The sequence below is a fragment of the Symphodus melops genome, assembly GCF_947650265.1.
Source record: "Symphodus melops genome assembly, chromosome: 15".
Classification (NCBI taxonomy): Eukaryota; Metazoa; Chordata; class Actinopteri; order Labriformes; family Labridae; genus Symphodus; species Symphodus melops.
Window position 1 is genome coordinate 15224198 of NC_136705.1, and position 12424 is coordinate 15236621.

General features: G+C 38.2%; 1 protein-coding gene across 1 annotated transcript; it reads left to right on the forward strand.

Moving 5' to 3' along the window:
• The first annotated feature begins 201 nt into the window (after positions 1 to 201).
• perp (p53 apoptosis effector related to pmp22) lies at positions 202 to 12167 on the forward strand. Its single transcript, XM_079362536.1, has 3 exons — positions 202 to 673; positions 6285 to 6425; positions 10262 to 12167. Exons 1-3 carry the CDS (start codon positions 469 to 471, stop codon positions 10471 to 10473), a joined length of 558 nt encoding a protein of 185 aa, XP_079218662.1. The 5' UTR covers positions 202 to 468; the 3' UTR covers positions 10474 to 12167.
• The last annotated feature ends 257 nt before the right edge of the window (positions 12168 to 12424 follow it).

The window sequence follows — 12424 nt, forward strand, 5'->3', positions numbered from 1 at the left end:
TGCCATCTTGTGACCACTCTGGGTATCCCATCATCTCATAGTTTTTTTATTTCTTTTTACACCTCACACTTTGATGATTACAGCTCAGTAAATAGCCACCTGATGTTATTTCCAGTATTATTTCAATTCTAAACAGTTTTATATCAAAGACTTACATGTGAGGAGGCAAAGGGGTTAAACAAGAGGTTTGTCGGTTGAAGTTTGTGTGTGTAATCTGACTCAGTGAATGGGGATGGGCTTCATTTAGCTCTCACAGCCAAACAAGCCCAGCCCTCCAGGTCCTAAACAGGTTTGCATTACACACTCGGGTGGGGCGGTTGTTTGGTATCTACACACCACACCCTCCGACAGACTATCTTTTCAAAAGAAAAGACGAAGAGGAATCCTCATCCGTCAGACTTCGCCGAGCCTGCTCACGTCTCCGTCCTTGCTCTCTGTTTACCGCTCCGCGCGCAAAGATCGTCGGTCATGTTCCGCTGTGGGATCGCTTACCCCCGGTGCAGGTGGATCGTGCCCCTGCTGCTGCTCTTCGCCATTATTTTTGACATTATCGCCATCGCGGCCACGTCAGGATGGGTGGAGGACGAGGACGCCAAGTCCCACTACGCCAGTATGTGGGAACAGTGCCGAGGCAGGAATGACAACTGGGACTGCAAGTCTCTCATGGAACACCGTAAGTGTCATTTACAGCACATCGAATGTAGTGTAAAAGGGCCATAAATTGTGTGGAAAAATGAGAGAAACCATTCCATCCTTCAAACAAGGTGTTGGCCTCAAATAGTATAATAAACTTCGGGCAGAGAAAGTGAGGCCTACTACCTCTGTAGTCAGTCTGAACTTTGGTCCATGCATTTTATCAGTGCAAGCCTGACTGAGGAGGGAGGTACTGTGACAAGCTCTTATTGAAGTTCATTTCAAATATTACCTTTTAAGAAGACTTTTTTTTTAATACCTCTCATTTTAATACAATGAAGGGCTTAAATGAGCTTTGACACTGTCTTTCAGTAATAATTGTATCATATATGGAAAACTCTAAACAGATGATGTTTGAAACATACACTTTTCATGCCTTGCATCGTGGAGCAGCTCTGTAACCTGCTGTAGATGGGGCATATTTTTATCTGTAATCTGACTTTAATATGAAGAGTGATTTAATATGAGCTATAAGCCAGTGTCATATCAGAAAGATTTAATCATGTAACACAAGATAAAACCTTATGAAGCAGACACTGGAGGTTTGTTCGGGGCCAGTAGAGCTCTATTATCATACAAGAAAGCTTCCTGTCACTGGGTTTTTCGACTGAATAAAAAAATATATTCTACAGGAAAAAAATGCAAAAGGGGTCTACTTCTAACACAAGTATTTCTGCTTTTCTTGCACATGACTATTTTAATGAATACTATTGTACAACAGCCTCTTCTTATTTAACAGGCATGACAACATCTGCTTCAATAAAGTGTAAAATGTAGCTTTAAAATAGCTTGTCTTCTAAAACAGCTTCCTGAGTGCACTTAGTTTAACTTAGGAGTGCTGGGGTCAAACACCTCTGTCTTGCTTGAATATTTTAGATAGCAGGCCTATGTGACTTAAGACAAGTCTTTTTGCAGACGCTGTTCATGAGCAATATATCAGTGACAGACTTGTAAGCGCTGAAACATGGTGGAACGTTAATTGTGAGTCGAACAGACTTGTGTTCTTCCCTCTCAGGTTGTATATATGTTATTTCCACACCCATAGTCACTGACAATGACTGTATTGTTGCCCTTTATCAGGCTCGGATAACTGATAGCAGTCACAGCTATTAGCACAGAGCTCCATATTGTTACCTGCAAAAAAAAGCTCCCAATCTCGCATTCATCTTCTCAGTTATTTTGTACATTTCCAGCCCCTCTTTTCAGCAAACTTAGGCTTTTACATATAAAAAAGCAATGTTACTGCAGAGCCTTTAAATGAAAGCTTTAAGAGCGAAGTATTCCCTCACATTTTAAAGTATGCTAATTACAGCTCCTGAATTTTTTAAATATTTCAAATGAAACATTTATAGTTGGTGAATGTTTAAAGGATCCAGCGTCTCAATGACAAACATTTTCTACTTTTCTTGGTCTTATAAACTGAATATATTGTTTTCCTTGGATAGTTGGTCGCGGAAAACACAACAATGAGTGACCTCCAGGGTGTCGAGCAAAATTGTTGACAGTTTAAAGAAGCATGTATGGTGGGTGACATAAATCCTCTTTAATTTGAGTTTGACCTTTCATAACTAGATGTTAACTCCAGAGGTTTTGTCCCATTTTTTGTGCTTCCACAACAGTCCGTCAGGAACTTGCCGGATAAAGGTTAATTTTTTCCTAGACCCAAAGTTTTCATCACATTTTGTGTCAGGAGCATCAGCAGCAGCAGTAAAGTATTCAATTATGAGAACCAATATGGCACTAAAAGCTATGCTATTATTCCTAAGATATCGTGAAATTGCTAATAATATACATTTGAGGACGTAAAGGAGCTTGAACACAAACATTTTTATAAGGTTTGTAAAAATGAGTAAGCGGCACAAATAAATCCACTGAGAACCGGGACAACTTGTTCTTTTTACATCTTCGGTAGTTTTTTTTTTAATGCTATTTGGTTCTTCAGGTGAAGTTGTTTTGTTCTTTGTCTGGGCTGTTGGCGGCTTCTGTTTCGGTGTCTCTTGAAGTTTCAGCACTGAAGCTCCTAAACAAAAGATGGTCACAGCTGCCAAAACACTGCTGGCTCAATCTTGGACACATTTTTGCCCCGAGGTTCCTTTGAGCATTCTTGTGCCAATGTTCTGACTCAGATATCTGTGGTAGACGTTACTGAACTGAAAACTGAGGACACTGCACAGCCAGCAAAAGTCGATGTTTGTGGCTATGTGACGATATTGTATCAGACTAAACAGCCTCCCTGTCATTGTTTTAAAGATATTCCCGGTAGAGACGGGAAGGCTGCAGCTTTCCGGTGAACTACAGGAACTAACATGTTTTCGTGTTGTGGAAATGAGTGTGTCATGTGGGAGTATTTGGGAGTAGATGGTTACTGTTTACGGCATCGAAGACCACAAGACAATAAGATATATCTGTACCCTTTAAAAAAGGTAGATCTCTTAGGAAACATTTGATTCAATAAGACTGAACCTTTGTTGAGTATATTTGAGTTTTAAATCTGGATTAGCCTAAATAACAGCTTGTCAGTTCCTTCAAATGTTGATTTCAATGTTTAATGAGAAGCCCTGCAAGTGTTATATTATGACTGTATCTACATTTCATTTTCTTTATTGGAAGTTGTCCATACAATCAAAAAAGATAGCTAAGACAGAACACAGATTCTACAACCACCTGATTTACGCTCAAACCTTTATCAAAGCATTGTGGGAAATAAATTTTCCTAATATTGATTTATTATTTTATCACTGAAAACTTCTTAATACCCCACATTCTTTCAACATTGCCCTCTCTCACGTGATTGACCACACTTTCACTTATATAATCTCTCCAGTTTTATAGTAGTTTACAGTTCAACTTGCTAACTTGTAAACTATGTGATTGTGTGTGTCACCAAGCAGTTAGTTTCTAAGCCCTTTGTGAAGCACGAACCACTGAAAAGTTAAACCCTTGAAACTGTGCTCTCATCGCACAAAGCGGCTCACTGTGCAGGTGTCCTATTTAAAACTCTTCAGTGGACGTGCAGACTTTCTCTACGAGCTTTTGATGAATATTACCCTCGACTGTAAGACCAAGGCTGCCCCGCAAACTTCCGAGCAAACACATTTGTCTGGGTCCCGGTTAAATGCAGTACGTGTGGGAGAGTGAGAGCTTGTATCAGGTAATCAGAGGTGTGTTTCAACGGAAAAGTCACAGTTTAGAACATGCAGTGAAGCCTAATCTCTTACAGATGTTGAACATCTGGATGGATTTAAGTAAGAGTGATCAGGACAGTGAGTTCTAGATTACACACCAGACATCTTCACATGTTTCTGATGTAGAGAACATTACCCAGCTAAAGACAGAAACAAAAACACAGATAGAAGGACACAAAAAAAGAACATGTTTACGTACAGACCTCCTTAAAGCTCCAGAGAGCAGTTTTAAGCTGATTATGAAACCGTTGTCTCTTTATACGCAACAAAAAAGACTATCAGCACAACCAATTATTATTTCTATATTTTAGATAATTAATTTGACTTCCACAAGGTTGGCATCAAATAATAATAAGCACCCTGTGAAATCACAGGAATCTTTTTTTTTTAATTTTATTTTTTAGCATTTGTTCATCAAGATTCTTTATTTGTTTTTGCTTTTTTTTAGATTTGTTTTGGGGCTTTTTATGCCGTCATTGTAGAGATAGGACAGTGGATAGAGTTGGAAATTAGGGACAACCTCTGGACTGATGTTATAAAAGTAGATGAGTTGTGCGCTAACATTCGATCAGGTGTTTCCATTCGGAGAAATGTGTTTATTTGTTCAAGGTGATGGTGCATTTCCGTTGCGATATCTTACAGGGAAACACAGGGCATGAAACATAGTGAGTCGAGGAAAAGAAAAACTGTCTGTTATGTATGTTCAATAAGAATAAACTGATATCATCATGTCAATTAAATGTTGAGATACAGCATGAGCTGAATTGTCTTTTTAATTTCCTTTAACAATGATGGCGGTTTAACAATGACCATAAAGACTCTCATGATCCTACAGTACCTTTACGATATGACATGTTGTCTTGTTGGTGTTTTTAAAAGGAGCATAAAAAGTGAAGCTGCCGTATATTTACTCTGCAGCTCTTTTCTGCCATTAAATGACCAGCTGGCTCACATCTAAATGTTTTGTTTATGACCAATCTAATCTAAAGGGAGGGATGAGGGATCGATAAACAAACTGTGACACATTTCTGTAGAAATATGTCTGTAAGGACTCCCACGTTCGACTGTCAGTATTCTGTTCTGTTCTTGAGCTGACTATAGGGGAACATGGTGTTGTTAGTGAGCTCCATTGCGACAACACAAAATAGATGTAGGGTAGCTAAATTGAACCAGTTGAACCAGTCTGCTGTTTGTCAGTCTCAGGCTGAGGCATGTAGGGCATCACCTGAACAGGAACACACACCCGCACACACTCAGGTATGAATAATTTAGGGTGTTGGCTGATCACGTTGCAGGGAATTGGGTGTGACAGGTGTACCGTATAGGAAAGTGTTTGCATTGATGTTTGTTTGATCATCATGTTTCTTGTGTTGAAACGGGCCTACATGCTAAAATAATGCTTCATGCAAATGTTGCCTCTTATGTCACTCCTGATCAGAACCATGAACCATGAACACTTTAAATGTAGATTTTAGAGACAGGAAATGTTGACTTGCAGAGACTTTTGCTCACAGTGAAATCAGTCTAAAATTAAACAAGATTGTATCCAACTGTTTTCAGTCCCATCTGTTTACTGAAAGAGAAATTCACATATGCAACAACACACGATAAGGCCTGCTTATGTCTGACGTTATCTGCTCTACGGTATCTTTGTAATTACAGTGGCCTTTTCCGCACAGGGTCCCAGAGAAAGGGATGTTAAGAGTGTGTTATGTGCAGCAAGTTGACAGCTGCCCCCCCCCCCCCCTTTCTCTGTCTTGATATCAGTTTGAGATTCACTTGTGGAATGTGTTATAATGAGTTCATGCTGTAAGTGGTCAGAGTGAGATCCAACAGAGACTGAGGACACATTGCACAACACGTCTCTCATTTAGTCCCAGAAATACAGTATGCAGTTAGCACCAAATAGCACACAACGGATGCAAGAAGCAGTCACTGCTTCACTTGTGTTTTAATTAATTGAATACGCACTTTGGTTTTTAGAAGTTTGGTGAGAACAGAGATAATGAATCATGTCAGACATGGGGAAAGAGGCTTCTTTCAGTCAGTGGAGTCTTACCCTGCTACTTGTTCAAAGAATGCAGGTTTAGGCCACGTCTGTATCTTTTTTCTTTTCTTTTTTTTTTGTTATTAAAGAAAAAGAACCGTATAAAACTGTAAGGAGCATGCAATGTAATAAGACAAGAACTGTAACTACATAAAGGCAGTCAATATATTTGTCATCCCAGATCTTCTGACACCAGTAAACGGGTAAAGTCAGTGAGATTACAATATTTAATATTCAATATGTATTTATAAAACAATATTTAATATTCAATATTTAACAGAAACTTCGAAAGAGTTCAAGACTTTCTCTTTGTTATCGTGTTACTAACTGTCATTTGTTTTGTTTTTGCTGGACTCCAGCTTGGGCTCAGGCTGTGGCTGCTCTGATGATCATTGGCCTCATCATCCTCATCATCGCCTTCATCATCTCCTGTGTGGCTCTGTGCTGCTCGCTCAACATCAGCCTGCTGCCCGGCATCGGAGCCATGCTGATCCTCGTCGGTAAGAAGTGCACACACATACGCGCTCATGCTTGGCTTGGCGCCGGAGCAGAGTCAGGTGAAGTCCGCAAAAACGGAGGATAAATCAGAGCGTAACATCTGCAGCCTTTGGAAGAATCAGAATGAACAAAGAATGAAGTGTTAAGAACTCAAAGACGAACTGGTATAAAAGATTTACTGACACTAATAAACGAAGATGCCTCCTGTCCTACAGTGCATGATATATCCTCTGAGAACATGTTGAAGCTTGCCTTGGTAAGACTTCTCGTAGCTCTATTGAGCAGCCGCAAAACAGCTGAAAATAATAACAAATACATATTTCCTCACTTAACCCTGGTAGCACTAGGCTACATTTTGAAGAAATCACCACCTCGTTCATTTTTACTGTAGAAAACATTCCTGAACAGTAAGGATAAGGATAACACTGAGTGTACAGACAAATGTTTTAGGTAGAAAAAGTGCTTGTTAAATGTTCTTTAAAACAAGAAGCAGTTACTAGAAAGTTTGCCAGAATAAAGAAAGTCTTAAATTGACATTATTGAGATTGAATTTACCAAATATCTAAACCTGTAACTCTCTCCAATGAAACATTTTAATACTTGTAGTAAAGCAATATGAGTTGATACTCCGTTCTAGTGTCAAATGAGAATGATTTGGTGATTTGATGTACTCGTGACTCTCTGTGAAGCTGAACCTAACTGTCCACTGTAAGGGTTTTAAAGTACCAGGCAGAAGGATGTTTTCCATAAATAAAGGGATTTAATTTAGCCAGACGAAAAAAAGCAAAAGGTGTTTTCAAGTCCCCTTTTAAAGAAAAGGTGTAGTGTTTAGAAAATGTGTGTGTCAGAGTTTCAACAGACAGAGAAAATGAGACATCAAGGCAGGCACACAAAGATGAGTGTGTGTGAATGAGGAGGAGTGAAAGCAGAACCAGAAATACTAACTCTGAGTTTGAAGGAAAAGTGGGAGGTGAAACACAACCTTAAACCTTAAGAAAAGTTCAACAGTTTAACGAAAAAAGTAGAGGGAGGAGTATGTTCGAAAGGTAACCGAGGAAGCAGAGAGTGAGTTTGACTTTAGCTGCGAAGAACATGACAGAGCCAAATGCGCACACACACACACACACACACACACACACACACACACACACACACACACACACACACACACACACACACACACACACACACACACACACACACACACACACACATGACCTTGTCATATAGCAGGTGTATCTGAGGTCGGTTTAAAACGTGCCTGAGGGAGTTTAAGCTATTGAACATTGCTGTTGAGTAAACGTTGTCGCCCACAGTTGGCACCAAACAACCTTTTGTATCAGTCTCAGACGAAAAACATAGACAGATTAAAAATGAAAAATGAGATCCGAAGTTTGATGATAACAGTTTTACTCTGTAGTTTTTACATCTCTCCAGCTGAACAATTATTCAAAAACAAATCCTGTTTCTTTGATCTGTGGATCAACAAATTATCCTCCATCACTGTACCACATATATTAACTGCATTCACTTCGCTCTTATCGGTTTAATTAAAGGCATTTCTTTTCTTTTTTTTAAATAACGTAAGGATTTCATTTTCAGTTCATTGATTGTATTCATTAGGGGACAGTGTACAATGACATTAATCATTAATACAAGGGACAATTCCCATCTGTAGTCCCACATACAATTGAAACAAGAACAACAATAAATCTCTACTTGGAGGCCTTATACAATAAACGACAGCAGGACAGGGATACACACTGCATGATAAGAGGGACAATATAATAGCTACATTATGGAGATACTAATGCAGGTTCCTTACTCAATAAAAGCCTGAAGTAAATACGGCTGAAATAAAAAGTGCTCTATAAAATGTACACTAACTGTATTTAAAGTGGTTAAAGTACCCCAAACATCTATCCAGGATCAGTGCTGATATCAGACTGATAACGAACATCTTTAGCCTCTCTCAGTATATATGTTTAAGTTTAAATTCAATTCAACTGCACTACTTAGATACTGAAGTTTTTTTTTTTATTATTACTTTAAATTGTAATTTATTTATTTTTTCACAGCAAAGATTCTTTGTGTGCATTATGATTAACTGTTACAAGACGATTGTCAGAAAACACTGCCTACATATGTTCAGGACCAGATCAACAACGAGTTAGAATGTGTAACTATGTCCACTTGGGCAAGTTCCTCACTGTAGCTTTGAAGGACTTCAAGGTGCGCTATGGAAATTTGGCAGTGATATTTGAAAGTTGCAGAAGTTAAACTATTCTATGTTTTATTTTTTGATCTAAATACAGAAACTTAGTTCAAAGGAAAAAAATGGCTCCCTGAACACTGTTTGGAGCTAAAAAGCTACCAATAGAGTTACAGTTTCTCTGTTGTGGGCCCCACACCATAACTTGACTTGACTCACCAGACACCAGTTTGTGGTCTGAGTGATGATCTGTATGCATCCTTGGTGTTTGCATACAGTCCAAAGTTTTATTTTTTTCTGGTGTGGCAGTCAACATACTGAATGAAGGTAGAGAGAATGGCAGACAGAGAAGCGTGATTAAAGCACATGTGGGGACCCTCTTTTTTTTCTCTCTCTCTCTCTATGGGTGATTCTGAGTGTTAGAAAAACAGGTAGATGTCACAATATAATATTATTATCATATAACCTTTTTATATACGTACAGTTCAGAACTTTAAACAGATTTAATTGGTATCTTAACAAGGTTTTAGGTTATACATTTTGGTATAGAATTGTATTTTACAAACTGGATCTTTGTTATTTATTCATGTTTCAAACCAAGAAGAACCTGTGCACACTTTGTTTTATAGCAGCAACCTCCGGTGTTGAAAAATGAAGCCAGTTAGGAAAAAACTACATACTTAAAGTGTAAACGACAGGTTGGCTTCAAGAGCCTCAGAAGTCACATACACACCGTTCAAAGATGACACGGCAGATTTTAACAAGTCTGTCACAGACGTACATTCTGGCACAAAAAAAAACAAAAAACCCAGATACTGATCTGAATAGTTATTGTCCTTATGGGCACACACTGTATGGGGGTTGATTTTTTTTTTTGAATTTTATAGGATGCATTTGTTTTGATTCTTATGAATGTATATTTATGCATACTGTAGTTGGCGTGTAGCTGACCTGGTTAACGTGGGCACAATGAAATGAGAGGCTCAAAACACCCCTCAGCTGCAGCTCTCAGCCTGTTAGGTTGACTGAATGCTGCTGACTTCACAATCCCAAAGCAGGATGCTTCAGTTCTTGAACTATAGTTCAGAAAAGATCAGGCAGCGTCTTCTCAGGAATTTCAAACCCAGCCTCTGTGATTAATATAGAAGAGTATTACGTTAGGGTGACGCTCACGCCTGACTCACTGCCTGCCCTGCCTTAGATTCTGGGCGTAACGGGTGAAGTGAATGAATTACAGAGAAAGTGTTCAGCAGAACAAAACAGCGTCACACCTTTTTTTTTTTTTTTTTTTTTTTTCCCAGAATCTGCATCTGGAAATTATGGCTGACAACAATCAGCCAGCACTAAGTTCAGGAACAGATCTGATCTTCGTCTGCAGTTACTGACTCACGTCTATCTTACAGATGTCAATGTGATAGTGTAACTTTTACGCGCTCACGAGAACTTTTCTTTCACACAGTTGTGTTAGTGTGAGTGTATTCTGTTCATGCAGCTTTGTATAAGACCCAAGAAATGTTTTATTCTGTTCTTCCCCAAGCTTATATAGTAATGTATTCCACTCAGTGGCACTTGGACTTCCATGTTCAATTTTCCCTAAAATGTTTTCACCTTTTTGTCTCTCGGCAGTGGTTCTCCAGATCATCGCTCTGATCATCTACCCAGTAAAGTTCAATGAGCTGATCTTTGAGGGCAACTACTTCTACACCTGGGCCTACGGCTTCGGCTGGGGCGCCACCATCCTTTGCATTGGCTGTGCGGTCCTCTTCTGCTGCCTGCCACGCTATGAGGACGAGCTGAGCGGCTTGGCGAAGACCAAATACATCTACACCTCCGCTTAAAGACAAAAAAAAAAAACCTCCTCACACCCAGTTACAACCATTTTCCACTCATCAGTCTGTGCTTGATGTCTGCTATCCATCGAACATTTTTACCCTGCATTTGTTTGGTTTGTTGTTTTTACCATAATATTTTTGACATTCTTCATTTAACATTCAACATATTCCTAATTTTATCTGTATTTGTTTTAACCATTGCAAGACCACCTAAGTGCACTTAACCATCAGGGTGTAATTATGTGTAAAACTTAGCTAATGTGTAAAAGACTTTGACACTAACATTTTTGCATAAGATGCAAAAGAAACGATTACTTGTCGTTTAGATTTATGCTCTGTGTGTTGTTATAAGTTTTTCTTTCAGTTTTTCTTTCAGTTTTTTTTTTTTTTTAATTCTTTTTCGCTGCTGTGCGTGAGGTAAGAAGAAAGCTTAGGCTCAGACTCAGAAGCTGAATAAAACCTGTCTACATATGAGAATTTAAATGTAGTTTAAAACTCATGTTTGCACCTTTGAAGGCTTTATTGATCATTCTAGTTTGTGCTTTGTATTGTTATTGACTAAATACCAAAATAGGAATTTACTGTGTGGGAGTTTGCTTCCCTGGCTTTGCATTTTTCTTGAAAACAAAAAAGGAGAATTGAATCTAAAGTTAGTGCAGAGGGTGGTTTTTTTTTTTTTTTTTAAATTGACATTGTAGCAGTTGTTGCTTCAATGTCAATTCAAACTGGGAACAATTAAGATGAGTTTTCAAAGAGGGTGAATACTAATCTGACACATGCACATTTTGAAAGTAAAATTCTCAGAAATGTCATGGATGTTTTTTTTTCTGTTGAAACTAAAGATTTCTTGACAGTTTCCCTTCAAGCTGTCACTTTTGAATATATAGTAGAGGTGACCATCAAGATCTGAATAGAAATCCGCAGCATTCTTGCCTAAAAGGAAAAGGTCCAACTCATGTAAGTGTCCTTGTTAAATACTGATGCCATATTGTCATGATTTTGGGTAAAAGGGAACAATGTACATTCTGAAGATTTTTTCGATTTGTTTTTTTTTCTCCTCTTTGTATTGAGGAAGTTCTACTTAGAGAGTGTATTCAGAGATATAAAGACGGGAAGCTGTTTTCTTGCACAGACAGATGACCAATCATGTATTCTTTTGGAAGCCATCCTTAATTTGGGACAGTGATCACTTCTGCGAACCATCTGCTGGTTTGATGAGACACTGAGACCAATCTTCTGACATACTGTGTGATAATCCTGTGCCTTAGCTAAGATAGTGTTCTGTTGCTAAATCCTTAACGACCTATCTAACCAGTTGTTCTGGTTTTGCCCTACTCACAGTAGTCCATGAATCATTTGCATCTGTTGTTTCTATATTCATGTCCAAGCAAGACCAATTAGTTGTCTTTAATGCATGATGGAGTTCTAAGAAAACACTGAACACCCAATCTTTAGATTTGTTATCTCTCTTATGTTTTCAGTTGTTTTTCAAACTCAATGCTGCATCAATGAGTACTGGAATTTTCTCAAAGGTGGGGTGAAAACTTTTAAAATTTGCTTTCACAGCAAGAAAATATAGAGGATTCTATTTTATTATATTCATCCACCTCTGGAAATCACTCGGCTGTTCTTCTGCTGTAGTATGAATTGAATATTTTTGCTAGACTGTGTATTTTTTATCAATAAAAAGTTTTGTTTTCTGAAGTGTTTTCATTTTCGGACTCGTATTTACAACCTAGCAGCCATGTTTATTTTTTATAGAGAAGCGAATAGAAGGATGAAACTAAAACACGAAACATGATATAAAAAGGAAGACATGGGATTTATATTGTTAATTTAAATACTGTTAAATTCACCTTTTTTGGAGATGAAGATTATTTCCCAGCAGCAGATAAATCTACAAAAAAAAAAAAAAAACTCAAATGACTTAATTGGAAAATGTGTCCAAATCTGAATG